At 64.2% G+C, this 16585-nt stretch overlaps 1 protein-coding gene across 1 annotated transcript; it reads right to left on the reverse strand.

Annotated features, from left to right (window-relative positions):
- Positions 1-5301: 5301 nt before the first annotated feature.
- SIK1 (salt inducible kinase 1) lies at positions 5302-16177 on the reverse strand. Its single transcript, XM_060198769.1, has 13 exons — positions 16026-16177; positions 15351-15515; positions 14867-14983; positions 12150-12213; positions 11845-12006; positions 11610-11734; positions 11336-11459; positions 10014-10231; positions 8813-8962; positions 8559-8684; positions 8297-8489; positions 7510-7782; positions 5302-7281 (listed from the first exon to the last, which is right to left on the reverse strand). The coding sequence occupies exons 2-13, from the start codon at positions 15498-15500 to the stop codon at positions 7010-7012; spliced, it is 1974 nt and encodes a 657-aa protein (XP_060054752.1). The 5' UTR covers positions 15501-15515; positions 16026-16177; the 3' UTR covers positions 5302-7009.
- Between the last annotated feature and the right edge of the window lie 408 nt (positions 16178-16585).

Below are 16585 nucleotides of genomic sequence, written 5' to 3' on the forward strand. Positions count from 1 at the left end.
TTTTCCTTTTAGAGGACAGACGAGCGGACAGGATGCAGCAAGGACAGGAGCCCACCACCCTGGAGCCCATGGGACAGACGCGGTCAGATATTCCTGGGAGGGACCCAGCTGGGCAGGCAGGCAAGGAAAGACACAGACCCTAGGACTGACCGGAGTCCTTGGAGGCTCCTCCTCACCTCCCAGCCTCCCTCTTTGTGTGTTTTTATGTGAAGTCTTTCTTCACTTTTAATTTTTAAAAAAATTTTTGGGGGGCTGGGCAGTAGCGCACATGGTGCGAAGCACAAGGACCGGCATAAGGATCCTGGTTTGAGCCCCCTGGCTCCCCACTTGCAGGGGAGTCGCTTCACAGGCGGTGAAGCAGGTCTGCAGGTGTCTGTCTTTCTCTCCCCCTCTCTGTCTTCCCCTCCTCTCTCCATTTCTCTCTGTCCTATCCAACAATGACGACATCAATAACAACAATAACAACTACAACAAGTGCAACATGGGCAACAAAGTGGAGAAAATGGCCTCCAGGAACAGTGGATTCGTAGTGCAGACACCAAGCCCCAGCAATAACCCTGGAGGCAAAAAAACAACAACAACAAAAAAAACAGGTGTCTCTGTTTCTCTTCCTCTCTATCTCCCTCCCTCTCCACTTCAATTTATCCCCCGCACATGTGCCATAAGCCGCTGCAGCCCCTGTGTCCTTCGTTTCACTGTTTCAAAGCAGAATGAAGGCTCAGCCTGCACTCCTGCCTGATGGGACAGATGGCTCCTGGGCTGGGCTTGAAGCTGCATTTCTGTGCTTAGTGAGAGGAGAGCCTCACTCTGGCGTCTGGGTGCCTGGGACTCAGCCCGCAGTCCCTGTGGCCTGGGCCGCCCCAGGCTCGGCTCAGTCCTCCTGTGTCCTCTCTTCCTTGACCTGGCCATCCCCAGACTTGGCGGGGAGGCTCTCTTTTGTCTTTGAGGTGACTCACGGGGCTGGAATGTCAGCTCAGGCTGTCATTAAAGGCGTGGTCTACCATCCCGGCCTGGGGGTGCACGGGGCTCCTGCACGCTGAGGAGGGGTCCCTCCCGGCCCAGCCGGGGTGGGGGGAGAGAGAGAGACCCCACGCCGATGGGTCAGTGGCAAAGCAGGCCGGTGCCCAGGAGGCTGTGTCCAGGGCTACCTCTCTCTCGCCTGGCCCAGCCCCAGCCAGGTGGCAGACGGGTCACTGCCCGACGACCAGGGGAGCGTGCGTCAGGTGTGCATCTGTGAGCGTGGTGGCGGTGTGTTGGTGCCCCGTGGGGCAGGTGAGGTGAGGCAGCTGTGTCCCTGGAGTGTGCCAGGTGTGTGTGTGCAGGTGTGAGTGGCATGTAGCGTGGCGTGTGTGACTGTAGGCGTGGTGTGGTGCGTGGCATGTGCAGGCTTGGTGTGTGGCATGTGGAACATCGTGTGTGTGTGTGCTGCGTGTTCAGGCATGACATGTGTGGCGTGTGAGCACACACGCTCTTCCTGTGTTGGCCGGGACTTCCCAGGCGCAGGGACAGAATGACTCTTCCACGGGGAATCCCTGGGCCAGGCCTCCCCCTGCCGTCACCCCAGCTGGGGACACCCACGCCGCCGAGACGGGAGAGGACGGGCAGCCCACACGCCTGTTTGTTGCCAGGCCCCTGGCAACGCCGCCTCCCTTCTTCCCGTCTGCGTCTGCCCGGAACCTTCCAGCAGGAGGGGCGGCAGCTGCAGGGCTGCTGGGAGCCCCGCTGGGGCGGACATGACCCCAGGCCCCACTCAGGCCAGCAGAGCCCCCCAGACACGGGTGATGACCTGGGGCCCAGCAGGGTCTGGGCCTCTGACTGGAGTGACCCTGTCAGTCACCGGGTGGGGAGGGTGCTCCCATCCTGCACATGGGGGCAGGCTGCTGTGTCACTACCCTCAGCCTCCTGTGGCTCCGAGAGAGAGGGAGAGAGAGAGGGGGGGGGGAGGGGGAGGGAGGCTAGGTAGGCCCTGGGGACACGCCCACTCAGCTCCCGGCAGGGCCAAGGGGACAGCTGGGAAGGACCCCCAGGTGAGGGCCTGTGTGGCCACCCACCGGGCCTCTTTGAGGAGAGCTCACCACACACTGCCCACCCGGCTTGGCTGAGGCCCCCGGCTGCCCCCTCGCCTGGGTACCTGCCCCCGTGCGCCTGGCCCTGGGGGCACCCTGGGGTGTCCTGGGCCGTCAGAGTCTGCACAGCTGAGGGGCAGAGCCACCCCAGCGCTCCGTCCCAGTGGTCCCGGGGCCGTGTTATGACAGTTCAGAGAGGGTCAGGGAAACCCCAGCTCCAGGCTTGGACGGCCATCTTCACACCAAGCCATAAGCCCCCACACCTGGCCACTGAGTGGAGGCCCCTGACAGACAGCTGCCCCTGACCCGGGGGCTCCGAGACCCCCGCCACCCCGTTCCCACAGACCCAGCTGTCACTGGAGTTCTCTCCCCAGGCTGTCCTGCCCAGCAGAGGACAGGGCTCTCCCTGACAACAGGCCTCCCTCAGCCTCACCTGGGAGGCAGGTGGCTCCTGGTTACTGCCCTTCTCTCTGTTTTTTTTTTTTTTTTTTTTAAATAATTTTTAAACTATTGGATAGAGACAAAGAGAAATTGAGAGGGGACAGAGGTAGGGAAGGAGAGAGACAGACAGACACCTGCAGCCCACTCGTGAAGTTTTCCCCCTGCAGGTGGGGACCTGGAGCTTGAACCTGGGTCCTTGTGCCCTGTGATTTGAGTGCTTAACCAGGTGCACCACCACCCAGTCCCCTCAGTGACTCTTTCTTGTTTATTCCAAGAAACCTTTTTTTGTTTGTTTCTTTTTTGCCACCAGGGTTATTGCTGGGGCTCAGTGTCTGCACCATGAATCCACGGCTCCTGGAGGCCATTTTTCCCATATTTGTCGCCCTTGTTGTTATTGTTGTTTTTGGATAGGACAGAAAGTGAGAGAGGAGAGGAAGACAGAGAGGGGGAGAGAAAGACAGACACCTGCAGACCTGCTTCACCGCCTGGGAAGCGACTCCCCTGCAGGTGGGGAGCCGGGGGCTCGCGCCGGGATCCTTACGCCGGTCCCTGCGATTCGCGTGACGTGCGCTTAACCCGCTGCGCCACCGCCTGATTCCCAAACCATTAAGCGATCTACCCCGCCCTTATTTATTTTATTATTGGATAGAGACAGAGAAAAACTGAGAGGGGAGGGGAGGTAGAAAGACAGACAGACAGACACCTGCAGCCCTGCTTCACCACTTGTGGGGACCAGGGGCTTGAACCCGGGATCTTGCGCACTGTAATGTGAGCACTTAACCAGGTGCTTCACGGCCTGGCCCCCCCAGAAACTTGACAGAACCTTTGCAGCTGCCTCATCTGCTCTCCCGGGCCCCTGTGCACCGCCAACAGGGAGAAGGCAAAATGTGTCTTCACAGGGGCCCCAGCACTCACACAGCTACAGACGGCAGGGACCACCCAGCCACACAGCCACCAAGGACCAAGGACCGCTCAGTGTGGGGAGACACCTTTGGGGGGGGCTCAGGACTTGCCGGCACCAGAGGCCACCCCGACTGCAGACTCAGCAACGCAGAGTCCACGCAGAGCAAAATAATCTGACTCTGAGCAGGAGCCTCCCTATGGGGGCCGCCCTCCCCCAGCCGCAGGAAGCACAGGCCTCGGGGGGACTGGGCAGCCAGAGCAGGGCGTCCCCCTTCCTGCACAGGAAGTGGCATCCTGGGAAGTGAGGCCACCGGCTCCTGGCGGTTCCCCTAGTGCTGGCTCACAGCCTCCACCCTCCACCGGAGGGACGACAGGCCACCGGAACCCCAGGTCCCGTCCACCCCTCAGACCAGGGCCCATGCTGGAGGGTGACTCCAGGGCTACTGGGCGACAAGTTGGGTGACAGCAGACAGCCAGGGAGAGCGCAGGATACCTCAACTCACACCTGTGAAGCAGGGCTACAAGGCTTTCTGGTTTCTTCCTTCCTTTCTTTTTTTAATTGGAAATTGAGAGGGGCAGAGAGATGGAGAGGGAGACATCGGGGGTTGAGCGGTGGCGCCGCGAGTTAAGCACACGTGGTGCAAAGCGCAGGGATCCTGGTTCGAGCCCCCGGCTCCCCACCTGCAGGGGAGTCGCTTCACAGGCGGTGAAGCAGGTCTGCAGGTGTCTGTCTTTCTCTCCCCCTCTCTGTCTTCCCCTCCTCTCTCCATTTCTCTCTGTCCTGTCCAACAACAACGACATCAATAATAACTACAACAACAAGGGCAACAAAAGGGAAAACGTCCTTCAGGAGCAGGGGGTTTGTAGTGCGGCCACTGGAGCCCCAGCGATAACCCTGGAGGCAAAAAAAAAAAGGGGGGACAGGGAGGGAGACACCTGCTTCACTGCATGTGAAGCTTTCTCCTTGCAAGTGGAAAGCGAGGGCTTGAACCCAGATCCTTGCACAGGTTCTTGCGCTTAGTACCAGGTGCACTTAACCGGGTGCACCCCCTTTTTTAAAAAAAGATTTTATTTATTGATGAGAAAGACAGGAGAGAGAAAGAACCAGACATCACTCTGGCACATGTGCTGCTGGGGATCGAACTCGGGGCCTCGTGCTTGAGAGTCCAGTGCTTTATCACTGCGCCCCCTCCCGGACCACTCCCCCTCTTTTTTACTATCTCTCTCTCCCCTTTCAAATGAAAAGAAAGGGAAAGACAGAAGGAAGGAAGGAAAGAAGGAAGGTGGAGGGGAGAGATAAAGAAGAAAAACAAGGAAAGCGAGAAGGCCTGGGAGGGTGCAGTGGAGGAATCACTGGACTCTGAGTTCGGTCCCCGGCAGCATGCGGACCAGAGTGGTGGCTGGTTCTTTGTCCTGCTCCTTTTTTCTCATAAATAAATAAGCAAAATCTTAAAAAGAGGAAAAGATGTAAGCACAAGAGCCAGAGGAGTCAGAGCTGGGGGCATGAAGCAGAAAGCCCTGTGCTCCACCCACTGGGAGACCCCAGGCCCCGATGATGTCACAGTGACATCACGGCTGTTTGAGGAAGGAGGCCCGCCCCTCAGTCCCCAGGACCCCAATGTGGCAGAGGGGAAGCCCACCCACAGACTCCCCAAAGCTGCTGTGGGGCCCCAGAGGTGCCCTGGGGGAAGCAGGGGCCAGCCTTACCCGGAGTGGGGTGTTGGGGCCTGGGGCCCACCCTGGGAGCTTCAGCCACCTCCTGGCCACACTGCCCCCAGGGCCCCAGGCAGCAGGCGCCCGGCACCCAGCACCCTCTCAGATGCGAGACCCAGAGGCCAGCATGGGCCCAAGGAGACTTGGGGGTGGCCACACAGAGGAAGCCAGGCTGAGGTCTGTTCCCAAACAGTTTATTTATGTAAATATCAAATTAGAAAACATCCCAAGAGCCGCTGGGTGTGTCTTACAGACGGTAACAAAGTGACAGAACCCGCACGGCCTGGGTCCTGGCAGCGGGGCTGGGCCACCAGGGGTAAAGTGCTGGGCCAGACCCCGGGCCCATTGATGTGCGGACCTGAGCGGCAGGGAGGCCCCAGGCTCCTGTCCCCAGACCCCAGATTCCTGAGGGCAGCCCCAGGGCACAGGCCCCAGCCTGGCAGGTCCATGGACAGACAGAGGGACAGAACTCAGCCAGCTTTGGCTTCCCCAGGGCCCCCGGTCCTGTCCCCGTAGGGCTAACACTCAGGCACCAGGGCCCGGCCATCCTGCCTGGCTGGGGGGAGGGCAGCCATCCAGGAAGGTGGGCAGGTGGCCTGCAGCCAGCCATGCCTGGGGACTTCCAGGGGAGGCTGCCCAGGACACAGGAAAAAAGTATAAAAAAGTATGAGTAGTGTATCTGTCTCCTGCGGTGAGAGGGAGTGGGGTGAGGTCACTGTCCAGCACTCCAGGGTCATTGTCCCCGGGCCTGTGAGGTCACTGTGCCCAGCACCCCGAGGTCACTGTGCCCAGCACCCCAAGGTCACTGTGTCCAGCACCCCGAGGTCACTGTGCCCAGCACCCAGAGGTCACTGTGTCCAGCACCCTGAGGTTACTGTGCCTAGCACCCCAAGGTCACTGTGCCCAAAACCCCGAGGTCACTGTGCCCAGCACCCCAAGGTCACTGTGCCCAGCACCTAGAGGTTACTGTGCCCAGCACCCCAAGGTCACTGTGTCCAGCACCCAGAGGTTACTGTGCCCAGCACCCAGAGGTTACTGTGCCCAGCACCCAGAGGTTACTGTGTCCAGCACCCAAGCAGAGTGCATCTTGGACCCTGATCATGAACAGCACAAAAAGTGAATCAGCAGCAGAAATAAACGGAGTGTTTGGGGGTTCCTCGTTTGCCCCACACACACCATGGGCACCCCCCCAGCAGCGTCTCCAGCCTCGGGGAGGCGACCCAGAAAGTTCACAGTTTTCACCTGAGGGGGTCGTTCCAGGAACGGAGAATCGTCCTTGACGGAAGCAGGGCCCCGCGGCACAATGGGCAGGGCCTCCTGAGGAGCTGGGCACCTCCCCACTCCGCTCCCTCCGCCGTGCCCCCCAGCACACAACCACATGCCCCTCCCTCCGCTATCCTGTCTCCAGCAGCCTCGGACCCAGGCTTCGGCCCCAGGAGCCTCGCGGGCGTATTGCTTGTTTTGCTTCCAGAGTTCTGGCTCCGGGCGGGAGCCTTCACAGCCGAGACAGAGGCAGCCTCACTGCACCAGGACGAAGGTGCCCGGGGGGCCGAGCGCCTCCAGTGCACAGTCCCCCTGGGGCAGCCCCGCCGGGAGCCGCGGCGCCAGGGCCGGGCCAAGGGGCTCGCCGAGCGGAAGGTGGGCGTCCGGGAGCTGGGCGGCCGAGGCCACGGCGGACACACCAGCCGGGAGGAGCAGGGACGGCAGCAGCGCCGGGGTGACCAGCAGGGCGCCAGGCAGCTGGGAGACGACGCGGGTGTCACGGGGGGCCGGGGCTGGCACCGGCGGGGGGCCTGGGGGACTCGGATGGCAGCTCGGAGGGGCCGGGTGGTGCCGGAGCTGGAGCCACCTGAGGACAGAAGGCCATAGGACACATGGACACACGCTCACGTCAACCCCTCCAGCACTGCCCGGCTGCAGGACCGCACCCCAGCGACAGGGGAGGAGCAGGCAACCGTCCCCCACCCGGCCTCCCCGGGGACCTGCCTCGGCTGGTGCAGGGCCCCCTCCAGCAGCCCCGACCCGGGGGTGGCCACAGGCAGGGGTGCCCATGGGGACGTGGAGGACAGGCAGGGCTGGCGGCCGGGGCCCTTGACTTTGCTGAGTCCCAGCAGGCCTCGTAGGCTCCTTCTCAGCTGCTGCCGGAAGGCTCTCAGGCCTGAGGGGAGAGACGGGGTCAGGGGGCACGGTCGGACCCCCCCCCACAGGAGGAGTGCCATGGCCTCAGGGGGCTATGCCCTCCCACAGCTGTCACCTGAGGCAGCACCCCATCTCAGGAGACCTGGGTTCTGGGGTTACGGAGGCTCTAAGGCTCGCGGAAGGGGACCATCCCCCCGGCTGTGCCCTCCCAGGGGCCCCATGGGAGGGGTGAGTGCGGGGGCCACACCTTGGGTGAGGGAGGTGTCGGAGGCTCTGCGTCCCTCCTGGAAGCTGACGGGGTGCAGGGCGGGGCCCCCCGGGGCACCCGGGGCCTCAAGCACGGGGGTGGCCGACTGGGTGCCGAGCAGGGGTGAGGCCAGTCGGAGCGGGGAGCAGGTACCCAGCAGCTCCCGGGCAGCCAGGTGGCCACTAGACACCCCGGGGCCCTTGCTGGCCAAGTAGGGGAGGCAGCTGTCAGAGCTGGCGCTCTCCGATGCAGGGGAGGCGGAGATGATGATGCCTGGGGGCAGGTGGGGCGTCAGGAGGCTCCTCGGGGCCACAGCCCTCCCCCGCCCACCCAGCTCTGCCCGAGGGGCTGCAGGTGTGTCCATGAGGGGTGTGCTGACCCTAACGCCCAGCTCCACCTGATATCAGCCAAGCTGCGTGGGGCTTTGTCTTTTCTCTCTGTATCTGTTTGTTTCTTTCTGTTATCTCTCTCATTAAAATAAATACATGAAAAGATAACAAGAGAAAGAAAGAGGTGGGGGTGCTGGGGAGACTCAGCTGAGGCCCCAGGTTCAGTCCCCAGCACCATCAGCCAGAACTCAGCAGGGCTCTGGGCTCCCCCCTCCACTACAAGCCGGAGCTGAGCAGGGACCCCCCCCCCCACTTTGTATCTCTCCCTCAGTAAGATAAAGCAGAGTGGTGAGTATTTCTTTTAAAAGTAGTCCCACGGAAATCAGCAGTGGAGAATGGAGCCCTGTGACAACCCCCCCTCCTGCCCCCTGCCCCCCCTCCTTGGTGGGGACACTCACAGGGGGGGCCGCAGGGGGGACAGTGGGCGGAGACCTCGGCCAGGGTGTGTCTGTGGCAGGGGGGCGGGGGCCCGGGCGCCTCTGCGTCATCCTCGGGGGGTGGCCCGGCCTCCGGGTCCATCAGACGGCCGGGGGATGTGCAGCGGGGACAGGCCACGGGGCCACCCAGGCTGAACACAGGGAACAGCGGGGGCTGTGGGGCAGGGCGCGAGTGAGCCAGTGCTTCCTCCACCCTCACCCCCGCGCCCGTCCCCACACACACCTGCAGGGAGTCACGCAGCTCGCAGTCCACCTCATCCTGCAGGAAGGCCGGGCCCAGCGCCTGCGGCTGTGGGCACAGCAGGACGGCTGGGAAGGCATCCGCCGTGGTTAGGCCTTCCTGGGGCACCTGGGGGGCAGGGGCGGCGCTCATCAGTGGAGGGGGGCAGCCAGGCCAGTGTCCTCCACCCGCCCACCCACGGGGCCGGGGGCCGGGACGCGGCGGAGCTGGGGGGAGGAGATGGGGTGTCCCCGCACCTCGAGGCCGCTGAGGTCGCCGTGCCAGGACCTGGGCTGGGGGGCCGAGGGTGGGCGCCCCGAGAGGTGGTCTCCCCGAAGCTCCTGCAGCCGGTCCAGAAGCAGGTAGTACATGGCGGCTGCGTGGTTGTAGCTGCTGTTGTGCAGGGACTGAGGGAAGCAGGGGCCATGCTCAGGGAGCAGGACGGGGTCAGGGGAGCAGGACGGGGTCAGGGGAGCAGGACGGGGTTTAGGGGAGCAGAGGCCATGGTCAGGGAGCAGGACGGGGGTCAGGGGAGCAGGACGGGGGTCAGGGGAGCAGGACGGGGGTCAGGGGAGCAGGACGGGGGGTCAGGGGAGCAGGGGCCACGGTCAGGGAGCAGGACAGGGGTCAGGGGAGCAGGACAGGGGTCAGGGGAGCAGGACGGGGGTCAGGGGAGCAGGACGGGGTCAGGGGAGCAGGACAGGGGTCAGGGGAGCAGGGGCCATGGTCAGGGAGCAGGACGGGGGTCAGGGGAGCAGGACAGGGGTCAGGGGAGCAGGGGCCATGGTCAGGGAGCAGGACGGGGTCAGGGGAGCAGAGGCCACGGTCAGGGAGCAGGACGGGGGTCAGGGGAGCAGGATGGGGTTTAGGGGAGCAGAGGCCATAGTCAGGGAGCAGGACAGGGGTCAGGGGAGCAGGATGGGGTTTAGGGGAGCAGAGGCCATAGTCAGGGAGCAGGACGGGGGTCAGGGGAGCAGGACGGGGGTCAGGAGAGCAGGACGGGGGGTCAGGGGAGCAGGGGCCACGGTCAGGGAGCAGGACAGAGGTCAGGGGAGCAGGACAGGGGTCAGGGGAGCAAGGGCGACGGTCAGGGGAGCAGGACAGGGGTCAGGGGAGCAGGATGGGGGTCAGGGGAGCAGGACGGGTTTAGGGGAGCAGAGGCCATGGTCAGGGAGCAGGACGGGGGTCAGGGGAGCAGGGGCCACGGTCAGGGAGCAGGACAGGGGTCAGGGGAGCAGGGGCGACGGTCAGGGGAGCAGGGGCGACGGTCAGGGGAGCAGGACGGGGTCAGGGGAGCAGGACGGGGGTCAGGGGAGCAGGACGGGGTTTAGGGGAGCAGGGGCCACAGTCAGGGATCAGGAGGGGGGTCCGGGGAGCACAGGTAACGGTCATTGGGAACAGGAGGGGCCGCAGCGGAGGATGGGTATAGGGGAGAGCACGGGCTCAGGGCGGCCTCACCTCCAGTGTCCTCTGCCGGTCCACGCCCAGCCCCTGCATGAAGCCCAGAACCTGCTCGCTGTATCCGCCGGAGACAGAGCTGCAGCCGTGGGTCTGGGAGCTCCCGGGGGGCCGCAGGGCGGGGTCGGCCAGCATCCAGCGGTGCTGCCAGATCTGGGCCACAGTGATCCGCTTGGCCGGGTCCAGGGCCAGCATGCAGTGGAGCAGGGCCTCACAGTCTGCAGGATGGACATGACGGGAAGCCGCTCAGACCCACCCACGGGCACAGGGACGGCCCACGGGGCAGCGGCGCATGGGGTGCTGGGTGCAGACCAAGGGGCCACACAGGGACGGGGTCAGGGGCCACACAGGGACGAGTCAGGGCCACACAGGGACGGGTCAGGGGCCACACTGGGATGGGGTCAGGGACACACAGGGACGGGGTGAGGGGCCACACAGGGACGAGGTCAGGGGCCACACAGGGACGGGGTCAGGGACACACAGGGACGGGTCAGGGACACACAGGGACGGGGTCAGGGATACACAGGGATGGGGTCAGGGGCCACACAGGGTCAGGGTCAGGAACACACAGGGAGGGGTCAGGAACACACAGGGACGGGGTCAGGGACACACAGGGACGGGGTCAGGGGCCACACAGGGACGGGGTCAGGGACACACAGGGACGGGGTCAGGAACACACAGGGACGGGTCAGGGACACACAGGGACGGGGTCAGGGACACACAGGGACGGGGTCAGGGACACACAGGGACGGGGTCAGGGACACACAGGGACAGGGTCAGGGGCCACACAGGGAGGGGTCAGGAACACACAGGGACGGGGTCAGGGACACACAGGGACGGGGTCAGGGGCCACACAGGGATGGGGTCAGGGGCCACACAGGGACGGGTCAGGGACACACAGGGACGGGGTCAGGGACACACAGGGATGGGGTCAGGGACACACAGGGACGGGTCAGGGACACACAGGGATGGGTCAGGGACACACAGGGACGGGGTCAGGGACACACAGGGACAGGTCAGGGCCACACAGGGACAGGGTCAGGGGCCACACAGGGACGGGGTCAGGGGCCACACAGGGACGGGGTCAGGGGCCACACAGGGACGGGGTCAGGGACACACAGGGATGGGGTCAGGGACACACAGGGACGGGGTCAGGGACACACAGGGACGGGGTCAGGGACACACAGGGACGGGGTCAGGGGCCACACAGGGTGGCCCCAAGCAGGGCACGGGGAGCACCCACGTGGGGGACGCCCTCGAGCATTTCAGGAGGTGGACTCCTCTGCTCCCTCAAGCTCCCCCAGCACCTGTGGGACACCTACCTCTGGATATGAAGAAGGGGACGCGGAAGCGGCCCTCCAGCACACGCTGGCGCAGGGCGGGCAGGCTGGGCCCGTCAAAGGGCAGCGAGCCGCACACCAGCACGTACAGCACCACGCCCAGGCTCTGCGGGCAGTGGACGGGCAGCGGATGGTCAGCACGGGGCAAAGATACCACCCTCCACCCGGCCCTGACCCCACACCCTAGGGACTCGGGGTATTAGCCCTGCCTCCTACCCACGCCCCACAGGCCCCGGCCCCGTCACCCGGTGCCTACCCACACGTCCAGCTGGGGCCCTTCGTACGCCTTCCCCTCGAAGACCTCTGGGGCCGCGTAGGGGGGGCTCCCGCACCACGTGGACAAGGGCTCTCCCGGCTGGTAGAAATTGCCAAATCCAAAATCTGCGGGCAGGGGCGGGGGAGCCGGTGGGTGAGCCTGGGCCGGTCTGGACCCCTCCCCCATGACGGCCTCCCTGCCACCCGGACCCCCTCCCCCAGGATGGCCTCCCTGCCTGCCAGCTTGATGTCCATGTTAGCATCCAGCAGCAGGTTCTCGGTCTTGAGGTCCCGGTGGACGATGTGGTGCTCGTGGCAGTACTCCACGGCGGACAGGATCTGCCAGAACTTTCTGCGGGCCTCCTCCTCACTCAGGCGCCCGTGGGACGTCAGGTAGTCTACAGGTGGCACATGAGCGCAGCCCCTGGAGCCAGGTGCCAGCCGGGGGCGACCGAGCCCAGAGGCCAGGAAGGCTGGTGCCGGGGTCGAGCCTGGACGGGACCCGGTGCGTTTGGGGTGATGGGACCCAACGGGGACCTACCAAACATCTCCCCGTTCCTGGCGAATTCAGTGACGATGTACAGCATGTCCTTGGTCTCCATGACCTGCAAGACACCCGTGAGGCTCAGCCGTGCCCGGCCAGGACCCGCTCGGACCCCGCTCAGTCCTTAACTTCTCCAGGAAGACTGCCTGGGTTCTAAAAGCAGAGGAGCCGTAGGGAGTCGGGCAGTGGCGCAGCGGGTTAAGCACACGTGGCGCAAAGCGCAGGGACCGGCATCAGGATCCCGGTTCGAGCCCCCGGCTCCCCACTGTTAGAGGCAGTAACTATAGAAAAGTTATAAGTATAATCGCTTTTGAGTTTTAAGAATAGTTTAAATATAGTTGCTTTTTGCCCTCCTGCCCAGTGAGGTGGAAAATTCCTTGCCCTTTTCCCCTCAACAGAACCTAAAAGGCCATCAATTATTTTGACAGACCCTGCTGCGGACAGACCTCCTCATGACCTTTGCATAGGAATACTGTCACCAGGTAGTTTAAACAGATGGCCTGATGAATTCCAAACAGATGGCCGGGTGGTCCCAACAAAGAGCAAAGGAATGTGGTGACCTCTCCCACTTAGGCGGGGACCTATGGGTCTGGTGTGATGATTAGAACTAGCCCATGCTTTATTCCGAATGGATCAGGCTATTGCTAAGTTTGAAATGATTGGATATAGGCTGATAAGGTGATGTGCTCCCCCCTCCCTGAGTGGAGTCTGAATTCCTATAAATTGTGTGGTTTGAGCCTTGTTCAGGGTCGAGCTGGCAGGCTGCTGTCTGTTGCCACTCAGCCCGGATTGCAATTTGTGAATAAACATCTTTTGCTTCCTTGCAGTGGATGGTGGTTTGATTTCACTTGCTAACACCCATCTGCAGGGGAGTCGCTTCACAGGCGGTGAAGCAGGTCTGCAGGTGTCTGTCTTTCTCTCCCCCTCTCTGTCTTCCCCATCTCTCTCCATTTCTCTCTGTTCTTTCCAACAACGACCACGACAACAATAACTACAACCATAAGACAACACGGGCAAGAAAAGGGAGTCAGTAAGTCAATAAATAAGCAGAGGAACGGTGAGGCAGCAGGTGGGACTCACTCGCCACAGGTCCCAAGGCCCATCCCTGGTGCCGCCTCAGTCAGTGGGTCACTCTGGTCAAAAGAACCAACAGTGTAAAGCCGGGAGAGACCACTGGCCAGGTGGGCGGCGTCTCTGTCTCTGAGAAAAGCCAGGCCAGGAGCAGAGAAGCTGTGTGTGAGTAAGGCCCCGGCTCGGAAAAAACATGAGGCGAAATAATAGTAACAGGTGCAGGGAGGCAGCACAGGGGTTCTGCAACAGACTCTCCTGCCTGGGGCTCTGAAGGCCCAGGTTTGATCCCCAGCACCACCAGCCGCCAGAGCTCAGCGGGCGCTGGCACACCATCCCAGCTTTCTGCTGAGGAGAGAGCAAGGTAGACATGACGGCTGCATGGACCTGCCTTCCCCGGCCATGTGTGTTCCCCAGAAGGAGAAGAACTTTCTAGAATTGGGTTTTGACCTCCGCTGGCCTTGTGGCCTTGGGGACAGAGACCTCAGAGTGGAGGGGACAGAGCTGTGGGCAGGTCTGCTTCCAGAAGCCGCGTGGGGGCGGAGGCTTGGCGCCCGGGGCCAGCCGATGCCCGCCCGGGCATCGAGGGACGGGAGGCCAATTACTCAGCCTGTGTCAACAGCAGCCAGTGTCACACACGCCCCCCCAGGCCCGGGTGGTGGCATTCATCTTGCTCTGGGAATGTTTTCTGAGCGTCAGGCCGGGAGGGAAGGCCCGGCTCTGTGGGCAGCCGGTGACACCACAGGGCAGAGGAAGCTGAGACCCCAGGCCTCAGGAGGGAGGCCGCTCTGGGGTCAAACACAGTTTCTCCTTAAGACAAACAAACAGGGGAGGGGCACAGACTTTCCAGCTGCCTGAGGCTGAGGCTCTTGCTTTCTTCCTACTGAACGCCCAGCTGCCAGGCCCCAGGCCTGTGACAAAGCCACCCCAACCCCCCTCTCACCCCGCCATGCCCTGCAGCCCGGGGCCACCCGGGGGGGGGGGTGTGTGTGTGTGTCTGTCCCTCCCTCTGTGTCCTGCCTGCAGAGAAGCTTTGGGGGGTGGCCGCGCACGCCAGAAGCTGCCCCCCTCTGCAGTTCCCCCAACTGAGCTCAAACCAAACAGTACCCTCCCGGCAGACTCAGGCCAGGGGGCCCCCACTCTCAGCCTGTGGGGCGGGTCTGTGGACATAGCTCCCACATAGCTGGGAGGGGAGGGGCCTCTCAGCCTCGCTCCACTCACAAACACCAACAGAAATGGGACCAAGCAGCCCTGCACCCCAAGAGCCCTCACCTGAGCTCCATGCACAGTGGCCCAGGCTCACAGGGGGGAGGGGGGAGGCACAGCCCCCCATGACGGCCACTACCAATCTCCCCTGCTCCCCGCCCTCACAGCAGTCGGAGCCACAATCGGGTCTCCACACCAGAGCAAAAATAAAGTACCCGAGTGGACACGGCGGGCAGGGCAGCCTACAAGACAAGCTCCCCGACCCCAGCAGCTGGCGCTCAGGCCCCCCGCCCCCCCATCGCCGGCCTCTGCTCCCCAGCTCCACTGGCTCCTGCAGAACTGCGAGCTGCATGCTCCCCACTCCAGAGGCTGGGAAGCGCCCGCCCCGCCCCGGCCCGGCCCCCTCTTTCCCCCCCTCCCCGGCCGCCGAAGGGCCTCACCTGGTAGAGCTTCAGGATGTGGGGGTGTCTCATGAGCTTCATGATCCGTGCCTCTCGGTGCACCTTCTCCAGGTCGCCCGCGTCCAGCCGCGTCTTGTCGATGATCTTGATGGCGACCTGGAGGGCGCAGGAGGCGGCTGTTTGGCTTTGAAGGAGTCAACCCTTCCCGACCAACCGCTGCCTCGCGTAGGCCGCCCTCTCTGCAGGTTCACCCTTCAAGCGCCTTCTGTCCCCAAAAGGTCACAAGAAGTCGGGGTGGGGGTGTGCAATCGCCAAAGTCAGCCTGAACGTTACTTAAAATAGTGTCCATGAAATAGCCGTCTGGCCGGGGGCTCACTTTACAGGCGGCTCCGCGGCTATTTTGATCTCCCCGGCCCTCCCCTCGCTCCAGAGTCTGGACCTGGTGGCGGGGTGGCCCAAACCTGGGTGGGGTTCGAGCCTGGCCGCTGACCCCTGCCGCCCCTCTGCTGAGATCCCCACGCACCTGGGTTTTGGTGACGCGGTGGCGTGCCAGCTTGACCACGGCGAAGTTGCCCTTGCCCAGGGTGCCCTCGATGTCATAGAAGCCCACCCGCAGGGGCTTGAGTGGGGCCTGGCCCTCGGGGGCCCTGCAGCTGGCAGACACGATGACCATGGCTCCTGGTTGCACCTGTGGGCCCGGGGCGCTCAGCACACACCCACCCGCACATGTGCCAAATCGCGGCCCCTAGGCCCAGTGCCCCCAGCAGGCCAAAGCGCCCCCAACAGGCCAAAGCGCCACGGGACGGACCAGCCCCCCCCAGGACCAGCCCCCCAGGACCAGCCTCCCCAGGATCAGCCCCCCAGGATCAGCCCCCCAGGACCAGCCCCCCAGGACCAGCCTCCCCAGGATCAGCCCCCCAGGACCAGCCCCCCAGGATCAGCCCCCCAGGATCAGCCCCCAGGACCAGCGGCCCAGGATCAGCCCCCAGGACCAGCCTCCCCAGGACCAGCCCCCCAGGATCAGCCGCCCAGGACCAGCCCCCAGGACCAGCCCCCCAGGACCAGCCGCCCAGGATCAGCCGCCCCAAGTCCGCGCTGCGCGAACCCCAAGGCCCCCGTCCCCCGGAGCCCCCCAGCCCCCCGCCATCGGCGCCCACTGAACCCCGGGCAACGCGCGCCCCGCTCCTCCGGGCCCCACCTCCGTCGCCGCCGGGCCGCCCAGGCTGGGACGCCGCTGCCCTCGACGCCACCCGCCCGCCTGCCACTCCGGCCGCGCCGCATGTCAGTCCCCGGCCGCCGGAGAGCTCGCCGCGGAGGCCCCGCCCAGCCTGGGACCACGCCCCCGGACACGCCCCCACCACCCCCTCGTTGTGCTTGGCCACGCCCCGACACGCCCACTATTTCCGGGTCCCGCCCACGCGCGTCGCCCCGCCCCCGGCCCCGCCCCGCCTCCGCCCGAGTGCTAAGGGCCCATTGACGTCACTTTGACGCCAGAGCTACGCGCGGCCGCGCGCCCGGCGGATGGCAGGCGGGAGATCGGATGGTTGCCAGGAGACCAGAGGTTCTGACGCGCGCCCGTGAGGCTGTCGCCATGGCGACCGCGGGCCTGTGACGTCAGGGGCACCGGCCGCCCGGGGCCCGCCGAGCCCCCTACCGGCCGCCCCGGGCGCTGCATGGCCGCAGGAGGCGCCCCCCACCCGGCTCCCTAGGCTCCTCTGCAGCCCTCCGGTGGGCTCGGCCCCCGTTAACCCGGCGGTG

Source organism: Erinaceus europaeus, chromosome 9 (genome assembly GCF_950295315.1).
Source record: "Erinaceus europaeus chromosome 9, mEriEur2.1, whole genome shotgun sequence".
Taxonomy (NCBI): Eukaryota; Metazoa; Chordata; class Mammalia; order Eulipotyphla; family Erinaceidae; genus Erinaceus; species Erinaceus europaeus.